At 38.8% G+C, this 13,878-nt stretch overlaps 1 protein-coding gene across 1 annotated transcript; it reads right to left on the bottom strand.

Moving 5' to 3' along the window:
• Positions 1-1,655: 1,655 nt before the first annotated feature.
• Positions 1,656-5,458, bottom strand: LOC144707079 (DHHC-type zinc finger family protein). Its single transcript, XM_078580202.1, has 8 exons — positions 5,274-5,458; positions 5,059-5,172; positions 4,666-4,986; positions 4,522-4,590; positions 4,347-4,418; positions 3,010-3,138; positions 2,830-2,910; positions 1,656-2,356 (listed from the first exon to the last, which is right to left on the bottom strand). Exons 1-8 carry the CDS (start codon positions 5,313-5,315, stop codon positions 1,751-1,753), a joined length of 1,434 nt encoding a protein of 477 aa, XP_078436328.1. The 5' UTR covers positions 5,316-5,458; the 3' UTR covers positions 1,656-1,750.
• Positions 5,459-13,878: the final 8,420 nt, after the last annotated feature.

Genomic DNA, 13,878 nt, shown 5'->3' with positions numbered 1-13,878 from the left:
CCAAATTTCGTTACAAAACATCCTAAATCACCCAGGATATGAAGCAAAAGGATTATAATGAAATAAAAATTCAATATTTTGATTAGTAAATGCGTTGAAAAAATAGATAAGGACACCATTAATTTCTTATACTTTCTAAACCAATGACAAATATGTGAACCTAGCATACCATTATCATATAACTTTCATATCAAATACATCAGCATATTTTTTCATGAAATCCATCAAAACTCTTAGTACTATGAATGGCCTTCATCCTAAATTTGTACTTAGACTAAAAATTCACTAATTTTTTCCTCAACCTAGATATGTGACAGCTAATTTAATACAAATGATTACTTGTCCAAGATAACATGGCTATGTTCACCCATCCGGAGGCCAATATTGAACGCCAATATCAAGATGGTCGCAGAACCATATTCCAGAATAGGGTAAACCAATACTTAGAAAACGAATGACAATATCAGATGGTTGCTACAATGCAGAAATACATTATCAATATACATCCTTAGATATACATCCACCTTTGTCTAAGGGGTTGAATGACAGTATCAGATATCAGTCACAGAAATCAGATTTTGGGGATACAATATTGTCATCCAATCCCTCAAACAGACAAATGCCAATCTTGGGAAAATATCAGTTTTTTTCGATATCTAACTAAATAATCTTAAAATCCTTTGTTGAAATATAGTTAATCTAATTAACTCCATAACCCATAGACAGTTGACAAACAATAAATGATGACTTTGAACATCCTAGAAACAATTTGAAAGTGAGTCAATGTGCAGGATTTGAGATATGGGTGCATTCATGAAAAGGGTTAAACATGCTTTTGGTTTCAAACAACATAATATAACATAATTGTTTTTAAATTGTTCCACATGAAACTAAGTGTCTTTACAAAAACTCAAATATCCCAATATTGTAATCTCACATCCAGATATCATTGTCAGATATCCATATATCAGTATTTGGTATGAAATCAAACTCTGCTATCCGGGTATTGGAACCCGATAAGAGATACTTTCCTCTTTCATTGTCCTGACCCTTTTGACATCCGTATTGATATCAGATGTCAGGGAAATACCTGATATCCATCCGATGTCTGATACCGGCATCTGAAATCCATTTAGATTCACCCCAAATATTGGATATCAGACTGTTGGATATCTGATATTAAACAGACCAATCATTAGAGATGGATATAGGTTTAAATTATTATTGCCAAGTGATAATGAGATTTAAATTATAATATCTGAGTCATTTATGCACGAATAATTGATATGAAACTATATTCAATCTAATATTACCTTTATTTATTCAGGGTATTAATATTTCACATTGCTTTCATGGAGATTAGGTCACTTCCACATTTCATGTCATGTTCATGCATAATATTGTCACCTAACTTGACCTATCCAAAATAAGAATTCCAAGGAAAAACGTAGACACTTGATGATTGAATTATGCATATTATTTTCCTGAACTATTTCTTACATTTTGGGAATTATTGATGATTGATAAATGATGATGACTTTGGTGCCCTGAAATAAGCTATTATCTTAACCATCTAATTATGTAGAGGAAGCAAAAGACTATGAAAAGCTTAAAAATATGACTCTATGAGCTCCATTCTTTCTTTCCTGGGTAGATTTCTTTCATTTTCATCTGTTGAATATGCCATCAACCAAAATTTGTGCAAAATTGGCAATAATCGGAAACAAAGACAGTTTTCATGGAGTTCTAGTTAGTGAGCAACAGCCGGGGAGGAGGGCGAGTCTTCCTCACTCCTCGAAAGAACAGAGCAGACAACCTGCCTAGAAATATAAGTCTCCAGCTCGCCAGACACCTCCATTAACCTCAAATCAAAGCTTCCTCTGAACCTCTCTTTCTGCTTTGGTGATGGCGAGCTCGAAAATCTCCTTCGTGGGCTCAAATATGGGCCCATCTTCACAAATGGGCCCTTCTTCGTCTCCCCCGGCAGCGGCTTCGGCGGCGACATGGCAGCGCTGTCTCTCTTCATTCTCTCTCTTGCTCTCTCCGCCGCCGCCATGGCCCTGTCCCTGCTCATCCTGATCAAATTCCATGGGTCAATGCTGATATCAGGTTTAACCATAATAGTTGACTTTTCCATTGACTTTTCCGTTGACTTTTCTTCGGCTTTTGATCTGTAGGAGGAATGGTTGATGTGGCATCGGAAGAGACGAGAGGCACGGGAAGGCTTGTCTAAGTCGTCGGAAAAGTCAATGCTGACGTCATCTTCGTCTTCGTCAGATGAGTAATCGAGATCGTCTGAGTCAGAGAGCTGATTTTGGTGCCTCATTGCTAGAATATAGTCGTAAGTTCTCATTCCCTGCAATACAATTTTCATTCAAATCCAAGGTTTTTGGCACCGGGATAAATTTAAAATAAGTGGTGGATATTTATTTAAAAATTCAAATGAAAAAGGTAAATGAGTCGCGTAGATCTTTTACAACTGAAGATGATTGGGCGTCCATGAACTGTTTTTCATTTAAATGAATGATAAAATTGAAGCCTGAAATCTTTTCTCAACTTATTAAATTTGGCCGTTGATGAACAGTTTTTACATTTAAATGAATGGGAAAAAATGGCTGGGACCTTCATCAGGATTAAGATCTAGGACTGTGACGAGCAATATTTGTGTTTCATTCTTAATCTAAGTAATCGAGTATGATATAATGCTGAAATTTTGACAAAGCAATGATTTTTCGCCAGAAAAAACATTTTTTGGGTCTGGGTCTAACGAGGAATGTAAAATTATGTGAAAAAACAGAGAGGGGTCAAGAACAGGACAGAGAATCGGACCTTTCTGATGAGAACAACGTGGAAGAAGAACAACTGCCCCAGCGCCGCTGAGGCATACATGGTCAGCAAGAACAAAAACGCCTGCGATGGGTAGGAACAAAATTTAAAATTTTCTCTAGGGGCAAATCTTTCCAAGGATTTAATGTTAGAAGGGTTAGCATTTTAATAGAGAGAACTTACAGTTATGCCCGCCAAAACTCCTCTTGGAAGATGGATGGGTAGTTTGTCCTTAGTTTCAGCTTCCATCTTTCTCCTATCAGCGAAACATCGCGCAAAGACTGCGATGGCCCCTCCTCCTTCCACCAAAAGCTGCAAAATTCCACCTTAACTGATTGATGGATAATTCGGAGAGAGAGATACATATAAATTGAGTGGAAGTGATAGAAAGATTCTGAGAAAAAGATAAGAAATATAGAGAAATAAGGACAGAAAGAGATGGAGGGAAGAAGGTAGGTAGAATGAGATTTTGTAAGATCGGAGAGAGAGAAAAAGATGGAGAGAAGAAGAGATATGGAGAGATTTTGATAGATTGGAAGTTAGAGATGGAGAGAGAGAGAGAGAGAGAAATAGAGACATAGAAAGAGAGAGAAATCAAGAAAGAGAGGTCAAGAAGAAACCAAGAGAATGAGAGAAAGATGGAGAGAGGGAGGGAGAGAGAGATGTGATGAATGTGACCGGATTGAATGAATGATCTCAATGAATAAGCCATGGGTGAGAGAAAGAGGGGAGAGAAATGTAATGAGATGGATAATGAGGAATACCCAGAGAGAAAGAGATATAGAGGGAGAGAGAGAGAGAGAGTGAGAAGGGAAGAGAGAGAAAGTGAGAAAGAGAAGAGAGAGAGAGAGAGTGAGAAGGGAAGAGAGAGAAAGTGAGAAAGAGAGAGAAAGAGAAGAGAGAAAGAGAAGAGAGAGAGAGAGAGAGAGAGAGAGAGAGAGAGAGTGAGAAGGGAAGAGAGAGAAAGTGAGAAAGAGAAGAGAGAGAGAGAGAGAGAGAGAGAGAGAGTGAGAAGGGAAGAGAGAGAAAGTGAGAGAAAGAGAAGAGAGAGAGAGAGAGAGAGAGAGAGAGAGCGAGTGAGAAGGGAAGAGAGAGAAAGTGAGAAAGAGAGAGAAAGAGAAGAGAGAGAGAGAGAGAGAGAGAGAGAGAGAAGGGAAGAGAGAGAAAGTGAGAAAGAGAGAGAAAGAGAGGAGAGAGAGAGAGAGAGAGAGAGAGAGAGAGAGAGAGTGAGAGAGAGTGAGAAGGGAAGAGAGAGAAAGTGAGAAAGAGAGAGAAAGAGAGAGAGAGAGAGAGAGAGAGAGAGAGAGAGAGAGAGAGAGAGAGAGAGTGAGAAGGGAAGAGAGACAAAGTGAGAAAGAGAGAGAAAGAGAAGAGAGAGAGAGAGAGAGAGAGAGAGAGAGAGAGAGAGAGAGAGAGAGAGAGAGAGAGAGAGAGAGTGAGAAGGGAAGAGAGAGAAAGTGAGAAAGAGAGAGAAAGAGAAGAGAGAGAGAGAGAGAGAGAGAGAGAGAGGAAGGACTAACCATGAGCAGGACGAAAACCATGAGGAGGACAAAGGAGGTGTAGTTCTTCCGTCCAACGCAGTTGTTCAGCCACTGAAAATAACAATTCCAGATTAATACTCCAAAGTTGAGACCTTAACCTCGCAGATCATCCAAAGATCTTCCGTCAAAAAACACAACCCAAATCCTATCTCACCCTGCAATGGTGATCAAATCCATCCACGCAGCGATCACAACTCTTACAGTGCTTGCTGTGAAGTTTAACCTGCCAAAAGACGCCGGAGAGCTCAAAACAACGATTGGGATTCGATCAAAACAATGTCCAATCATCTCTGATTACCTCAGCATCGCAGATCGAACAGAAGGAGATCTCATCATCCATCGGATCTGGAACAACCGCATCATCCTTGATGATCAGAGGGAAAGGAAGAAGTAACTCCATCGGGGCACCCACATCAACTGATAAATCCCTGTAATTCCTCCTGATGAAGAGATTTAGGGCTTTTCTCTCCAATCTTCTGGAAAATCTCCTCAGAACTTGCTTCACGATCATCCCATAATTCAAATCTCTAGATGTCTTCGCCTTCTTTCCCTTCTTCCTCCTCCTGTCGGACGGATCGATGCCGGTACACCGTGCGAATAACACCGCCACCGAGCAAGCCTGAACAGCAAGAATCGAGATTATCACAGGGCTGGGAAAGAAAACCGAAAAGAGATTCAATCATGGCCGCACCGCGAATGAAAAAAGCACGATTAGGGTATTCTGGGCGAGCTTATTTCCCAGAAATGGCCAGATGAACACGTAGAAAGACGTGACGAGGAGAGCATAGACGGAGATCCCCACCATCTGCGACCGATTTTAAGACAAAATCGGTTGATAAAATTAATAAAAAATGTGGCATTCGATCGAGAAAGAAGGAATCAGAAGGAAATCAGATGAAATCGAACCTGTAGAGGATGAAGTGGGAGCTGCCAGCCATGGCGCCTCATCTCTAACAAGCGAAGATGCCTCCCTTCTAGTTCGGATCGGCCTCCTTCAACCTTCAGAGTTGCTTCTCAGCCGCCATGGCTAGCTACAGAGCTTGAACAACGAGAAATACGTTAACGGGGAGTTTGGGGAAGTTTGAATTTGAATTAAAGCAACGTTCGTATACAGAATCGGAATTACAAGATTTTGCTAATTCTTTTTGGGTACTTCATATTTATCCTAAAAGTTAGGAAATTGCATATCAAGTCTATCCGGGTTTTCGGAGATCGGACGGGTAATATTTAGCCACGTGGAAACCCGATCGATCGGTCGATCGAGCGTCCCAGATCGTCATATGATCGAATCGATCCGACGACCGATCTCATCGGTTGGATCGACCTTTGAAGATAAAGATTTACATCATGGCAAATTGTCATATCTGATCTCACATATGTGGATTGAATAGCAGAGAAAATACCATCAAGATAGTTCAGAATATTGGCTAATTAAATGCAATTTTAGTTCAGAATATTGGCTAATTTAATGAAATTTTAGTTCAGATTATTGGCTAATTTAATGAAATTTTAGTACACAAACTAAAAATAGGGCAGAATAATCCCCCTTTTGTTTTCAGTATTATAAGGCAATCGTCAACATAATATCATCTCCAAGTCTTCTGTGTTTGTTTTTTTTTCTGTTCTTACATCAGAAAATTATTACAGGTGTGGTTGTGTTTAGGAAATTCTCACTCTTAATATTCCCTCGTACACTTCGCTGCATTCAACTATTCCATTGTTGCCAATTTATACAGAAAATTTGCCAAGTTAAATTTTGTAAATTCTTCTAAGGGCACAAATGGATGGTGAAAAATTAAGAGACTAGCCAGAGCAATCAAAGTACATAAATCATCAACCTCCTTGGCCATGGAGACAACAAAAAACTCTAGAATGATGGTGGGTCAATAGCAGATTAATAAAATGGAATCTTAAGAATCTCTAAGTGGATCTCCTTAATCCTAGGTATTTATAGATCCCAGAACCTAGAACCTTTGGAGTCTCTTGTGTAATTAGTTGGAATTATGTTTCGTTTTTATAATCATCCAGGTTATTTTTAAATCCTTGTAGTCTTATCTACCTAATATTTGTGCATATTTCAAAAACTAAATATTTCTCCTCGACACTTCATTCAACTCTGGTTGTGATTACTTAAATACAACTCTGGTTGTTACAAAAAATATTTACCCTGCTCGTCAAACATCCAGAGAACTACAATTGAATTAGCTTTTTAAAAAATTTAACAATGATACTCACTCTCAGTGACAACTAAGGAAAAAAATACTCTATACTGTGTTGTTGAATAATATTAAAATGCTTTAAGTAGGGATTATGTAAATTAAAACATCTAAAACTGAGAGATGGAATAGATGTAAAAATTTTAGTTCTCATGTATTTGTATCACTTAATCCTAAGTTTGATGTCCCTAAAATAATGGTGTCAAGTGCTTGGCTTTATGATGGAGCGCACCAGGCCACCCCATTGGAGATGTCTTTGGAACCGCCATCTTCATCATTGACGGCCCCATCGGTTTGCGTCCAGCCCAACTGGCATACCAAGGCGAAGGTGAAGACACCGGGTTCAAATACCCCGGGTAAAGCACGTTGAATTTTTGCCGTTTTGATTTTGATTGGCATGTGCTCATTTTACCGTATTCGTGTGTTAGTGTTCGTCGTGTCCATGTTTGTGTACGTCGTGTGTCACATCGTCTTTGTGTGGTCGTATTGCGTAGTTGTCTACTCTGTTTTGTTGTAAGCAAGGGGATCCCTATGTATAAGAAACCTCCACCCCAAGGTAAGGGCACTTGGGCCCTTACTAAGGGATCATGTGTCCTTCGTATAAGCCATCGTGCCCCTATATAAGGGGGCACGATGGTGCCCTAGTCTGGCAGACCAGAAATTTGTAGTGATTTTGTTGTCCAGTTCTAGGTCTCATGAACGAAGAAGAGAAAGAGGAAGGAGAGGAAGACGAAGGGAGAAGAGAAGGCCAGTGGAAGAGAAGGGTAGTTGCACCAGCACTGCCCAACACTTCCATGCACCGTCAGCCACTACCGGTGGCCTACTGCAGGCGCCCTAGTTCCTGACTGCACAACGCGCACGTGGATACGCAGCACAGCTCGTACGATGCCCCAACGCTGTGAGGGTGCTCCGCAGACGCAGCATCACACCGCGACGTTGCCGGTCGCACAACAAACCCGCAGTCGCAAGGCCCGCAGGGCCCGCTCCTGCACTGCGCAGTGTGTTCGGGGCACGGAGCCCATGCTCTTGAGGGTGCTGAGTCCTTTTTGGATTGCGCTGCCAGCCTGTGCACAGGCACGGCGTAACGCTTAGTCTTTAGCCATCGTGGCTTACCCGCATTGCGGTCAATGGAGAACCAGCACAACCAGGTTGTCACGCCGCTCACATGACAAACCCCTAGCCACCAAGCTGCCAGCCACCAAGCCTCCAAATGAGTGCGCTGACCTGCCGCCTGCTCCGCGCCGCCATCCTGCTCATTCATAGTCTTCCATTCCGACGCTGTATCTTCCGCATGGTTCAGCCGACTACTTGAACATCTTGGACATCCACACAATAGTGCTACCTGGCCCTGACACTGCCACGGAGTTCACACAAGCCACTACACCTTCCCGCATTTCTCCATTTGACGGGTGTGACTGATAATTCAGATTTTGGAGTAATTAGTGATGAGCTAACTTCACTAATTAGTGTCGTTGGTTTATCCGAATTAAAACAACAAAAATTTATAATAACCTTACTTGCGTAGGAAGTGTTATGTGTAAATACACCTATAACTCTTGGCTCTCTTTAGGGGAAAAATCCTCATACCCCGACATGCCGAGGTAAAAAAAATATATAAAAAACAAAACCATGAACATATCATTTTTTACAATGAATCGCATCAACCTCCGAGCGATTGAAATAAGAGGAGGCTATCGCTTGCTTCGAGCGATTAAGAAATGCGGAGTTTTTAACTGTCAGAGTGAAAACATTAATAATATTTTTAGAACGGTGTGTTGTAAAGGATATTCATTCATTGGAAGAGGACTGAGAAAGGAGTTGATTGACTTGAAATTGCAGAGAAAGTGCATGACATTAAATCAAAATAGAAATAATTTTATAAGGGCGTATTCTAATATAAGTAGTGATAATATCATCAATGAATTTTGGGATCAATTGTATAAGGATATAGTGGAAAAGTTACCAGATTTTGTAGAAAAAGAAATATTTAATACACAAGTTTATAGGAAATTGAATGAGTACAAGAATAAGGGAATAAATGATAAATGGAATGAGTCGGATTTAAGAAAATTACAAATGCAGATTGAAGATATAACTAGAAAATCCGATGAAAATACTATATTTACTGAAACTCCTAATTTAATCAAACGATTGATAGGAAAGAATCTTATTAGCGCTAAATACTATTTGAAAAAATACATTACTAAAGAACTTTATGATAGCACTATTGTTCAATTTGGTGAATATACGATAGAAGCTATTCTTATATATGCCTTAAGTGTGTCCTTTCACAGTATTCAAGAGAACTCGGTTGTGAGGGTATCTACATTTTTGGGACTAATAGATAGAATTTTTATGACACAGGCTAATATAATTAATAAGAATAAAATTAAAAATAGTCGAGTTGATAGTAGTAGCGAAGGTGATATCAGTCATAAAAAAGGTAAAGAATTTGAAATAGGTAGAAGATTGCTTGAGTTTATGATTGAAAGAAAATTGATATTTCTTGAATCCATTTCCGCAGATGATAATAAATATGTAGTTAAAAAGAATGGATAGACTTATATAGAAAAACATTTATTCGTTGTATGCAACTTTGATTTAAGTATTCTCCCGTTGAAACTCAATCTTCCAATGGTTTGCAAGCCCGTAGATTGGCAACATCCATCTGATGATGATGATTACATTGTATTTAAATTTCTTAATGAAGAAATAAAGAAGCCTTTTGTGTTATCAGACCTGAAAGGTGGTTATTTAAGCTGTCCTTCCTTAAATATACATTACAATCTTCTATCATCTCATAACCTAAATAATTTCAATATAGAATTAGATGATTCTAAGTATAAGGAAATGTGCTCCATATTGAATGGGCTTCAGAACCAAGGATTTAAGATAAATAAAAAGGTATTGGAGTTCATTAAGAAGAATCGTTCTACTTTAGAAAAAATAGCTATTCTTATGCCTAGAATACTAGCCCGCGTGAATCTTAAAGAAGTCTTCAATCTTTTGAGGATATCTTTTTATCAGAATAAGGCAATAAAGGTAACTTATCGCCTTGATGCTCTTTTAAAAGAATTATCTATTAAGGTACAAAAAGCTAGGTATGAAGATTTTATAATCACGTTAGCTTCCGCATATGAGGATTTTTTCTTTTATCTGCCTGCATTTATGGACTTCCGTGGTAGAATTTACCGATCAGGTATCTTGCATTTTCATGAACGTGATCTATCTAGAGCTTTAATAGTCTTTGCCAACAATATTCAAGAAGTAGAAGGGCGCAAAGACTCGGTAAAGGACATAGTAACCTCTTCAGCTGCCTTTAAGTATAAGAAATTCTATCTTTATGATGATGCTCTTCAATGGTATAAGAAAATACAGAGTTTAATCTATGCTTCTGATGAGAGTTTAATAAGCTTCGCTAAGGATGCTAGCGATCCATTTCAGTTCATATCCAAAGTCCTATGTTACGATGTAGTTCAAGAATATAATAAAATACCAATAACGCAAGATGCCTCTGCTAGTGCCTATCAAATCATGAGTTACTTATTACTTAACGAAGAAATGGCTATGAGAACGAATCTTATTCCTCACCCTGATGGTAAAATACAAGACGTATATACCTACTTGCTCCAGGATTTAAAAGAATTTATTAATCATCGAATAAATGATAAGGTAAAGATGGATATCATTGAATATAAGTTAGATAGAAAGCTCATTAAGCTTATTTTTATGCCATTGATCTATGGAAAGACATTGATTAGTATAGAAAAATATATTAGGAGTACATATGGACAATTACTAAGTAGAAAAGATACATATAACCTCGCTAAACTTAGCGATGAATTCTGGAATCATAAATATCCAGACATAGTAAATTTAATGAAATTGATCAACATCGTTAGTTGGTTTTGTTCTGCAAAGGATAGAGCTATTTTCTATAGTATACCTTTTTTCACTACAAAACAGGATTATATGGCTTTCAAAAAAGAATGTATAAATGTTTATGAACGGAGTACAAAAAAGAGACGAAAAGCTACTTTAAGTATACCAACCACGATACGGGATAAGCGAAAAACACTATCAGCAACATTCGCAAACTTCATTCATCAAAAGGATGCATACATAGCCATGAAAGTTGTACAATCATTATCGAATCAACAACTTGAAATCTACACAGTACACGATAATTTTATCACAACTCCACCTTATGTAAAAGTAATACCTGATATATATATATCAAGGTCTTTATTAATATGGGTCATCCACTTAAAATAATTAATCATTTTATTAATCAAAATCTCATTCTTCCAGAAAAAGGAAACAAAATAAGTAATGAGTCTATCCCATTAACATCTGATTATCTTGAAGATTTCTTTAATACCATTTCACCAGCTAAAAATAAAAAGAAATGGAATATAGTAGTATCACACTTTATTAAGTGTTACAAGAACTATGTTGATTCTGTGTGCGGTAACCAAGTGATTGATTCTGATGAACATTATAATGCTGTGAAGTGGAATCAATTTAAGAAACTTATAGAAAACAAAAGTAACAATTACAGCGTGCATTACTAAAATAAAAGATGGAAGGAGATCCCTGTGGTCATGCCACCCCGGATGTAGTCTACTCTAATTAGTTTTTTAGTTGAAGATTTAGGCGAAGCGGGTTAACAAAAGTCACGATCGGTGGGTTGAAAAGCTAAATGCTGGTTCGAGTCCAGCTCGTGACAAGAACATGACTATAGAGAGGGATAAACTCATCATACTGCAGTCTGCTAGCCTTACAGCACTTCCTTAATCAGTCTTGAACTAAAGAAATTCGCTTCAAAAGAAGGTTTAGGTTAAAAGTATGATTGGATTTCAAGAGATAGTATCTCCCTCGACGGGAGTCACTAACTCCACCAAAAAGGAAATAAGAGTCAATATGTGTCTTTTTTCAATACTGTATTATTATAATAGGTGTGTTTGAGTTATAGGTGTGAGGTGTGAGGTGTAAGGTGTAAGGTGTGAGGTGTGAAGTGTGAAGTGAAGTGAAGTGTGAAGTGAATTGTGTGAAGTAAAGTGAAGTGTGAAGTGTGAAGTGTAAGGTGTGAGGTGTGAGGTGTAAGGTGTGAAGTGTGTGAAGTGTATTTTCAATACTGTATTATTATAATAGGTGTGAAGTGTGTGAAGTGTAAGGTGTGAAGTGAAGTGTAAGGTGTAAGGTGTAAGGTGTGAGGTGTGAGGTGTTATGTGTTATGTGTTATGTGTTATGTGTTATGTGTAAGGTGTGAAGTGTTATGTGTATTTTAGGGGAACTCTTCAGGGAGCAAGGGTTTTTCCTTAAGAATTTGTGCTTTAGTTATATATTTTTTAATAATTTTAGAAGTAGGTTTACTACATATGAAGATAAGTAACTAACTAAATAAAAATATAAAACAAAGAAAGTTAAAATACTATTATAATATTATAATAATATTAGTAGGCAGAAAATAATTATTTTGGGATTTTTTAGGAGTATTTTAAAGCCAAAACAAAATAGGAAATGAAACAGTCTGGCGCTCTAGGCTTAGTCAAAATTTGGCTAAGTCCGGATGCCAAATGGGGAAAGTGGCTTGATGGAGGAGAGAGAAAAAATGGACTGCACTAAATTCACTCTAGAATGAGTTCTAGAATGAATTTTAGAGCATGGTTGGATGCATTGGAACCGTCTGGATATTGGCTAGCTGATCCAAGACTAACTAAAGACAAAAGACGAACATAAAAAAATTAAAAAGGAGAAATAAGAAGGTAACCTCTTTGTAACACCGCCAAGGTCCAAGGGACTTCTTCTTCTCCTTTCCACCAGCTTCTTCAGCCCTGGATGCTTCCTGCTCAGCCTGGAGCTCATTGAGGTGAATGGATCTATGACTCAATTTCACTTAGGCCACCAAACATTACTTTGGATTGAATCACAAGATGAATATTACAATAGGGTGAAGGGGTTTATATAGGGAGAGAGAGCAAATGAGAGCCATTGGATTTTTAATACAATGGATGGCCAGATCTTCTTTTCAGGGTCATGATCCACATCCATTATGGTCCTCCAATCAGCATAGAGACCTTTGAAATACCCCATGGACGTTCAAGACTTCTTTCCTTAATTAGCATCAAAGGTGCTATCTTTAAGTCTCCACCCTTGGATGTTTTATGGATTGAATGGCTGGATCTTCTTCTCTGGCTTGGATTCACGTCCAAGGTTGTCCTCCAATCAGCATCCAAGCCCCTGAAATGTTCATACATAATCATGACTGGACCTTCCCCTTGCCCTCCTTTCCTTGGCCCAACATGCCTCTCATAGTGGAGTTTCTTTAGTGGGCCTTTAGACTAGAGCCAACAGTCTTGCTTTGGGCCTTCTTTCTTGGCCCAGGGTTGTGGCTGAGCCTGCTCCTCTGGTCCAAATAGCTTCCTCTTCATTTAATTACCCCTTTATTCATGAAAGTTTCACCTAATTCCTGCATCTTCCACATAAACTAAGAAGAGAGTGAGATTCATTCCACTTAACTCATTGAGTTAAGTGGGGTTAGTCCCACAAATGACCATAATTAACTCCAAATTAGAAAAACGTGATTTTGTTTCATGATTTTTCACAACTTAACATAAATGTTGATAATATATCCAGATAAATATAAAGAAGTAGATAAATTAGCTAGAATTGCACATATATATTACTATCATTTTGGATTTATCAGTGACTCATGCCCATTTGTGACGTCAGACTGTCAAGCCCAGCCATCCATGCCGGTCCACGATCATTATGTCGACCGCGCGCGTGCCGCTGGCCATTGCTTGCATCCACTGCCTGACCCTGCTCATGCCGATCCCCTCTTGAGATTGCACTCGCCAGGCTCGGACGATCATTCGAGTCACCTCGCCGCCCACACATCACTCTCATCCTTCTCCCTCGTCTTCACTCTCCCACGTCCTCTCCTGCCTGCACCGTCACCATACCTGTTTGCATCGACCATGGTCTCACGATTACATCAACGATGAGTGACACCACCGATGAGGTACATTGTTAGCCTTGCTCGCTCGTTATATTACCATCTTCAGTATATTTTGTGCTGCACTCCACTACGCTCGGGTTACATTAGGTGAGAGTTATATTTTGAAAACTACGACATGAGTGACTTCTCAAGTACGGGTTGAGTCTGTCCGTTAGGTGCAAGCACCTACAAAATTATTCTGATTGATGTCATAGTCACCTTCGTCGCTTTGATGAGAGTCACAAGGTCACCGTCATCGTCAACGGTAACCCGCCCCGGAGCTCGGAGCTTG

The sequence above is a fragment of the Wolffia australiana genome, chromosome 8, assembly GCF_029677425.1.
Source record: "Wolffia australiana isolate 7733 chromosome 8, ASM2967742v1".
Lineage (NCBI taxonomy): Eukaryota > Viridiplantae > Streptophyta > Magnoliopsida > Alismatales > Araceae > Wolffia > Wolffia australiana.
The sequence above is the reverse complement of the archived record's forward strand: the minus strand, read 5'-3'. Positions and strand labels throughout refer to the sequence as shown.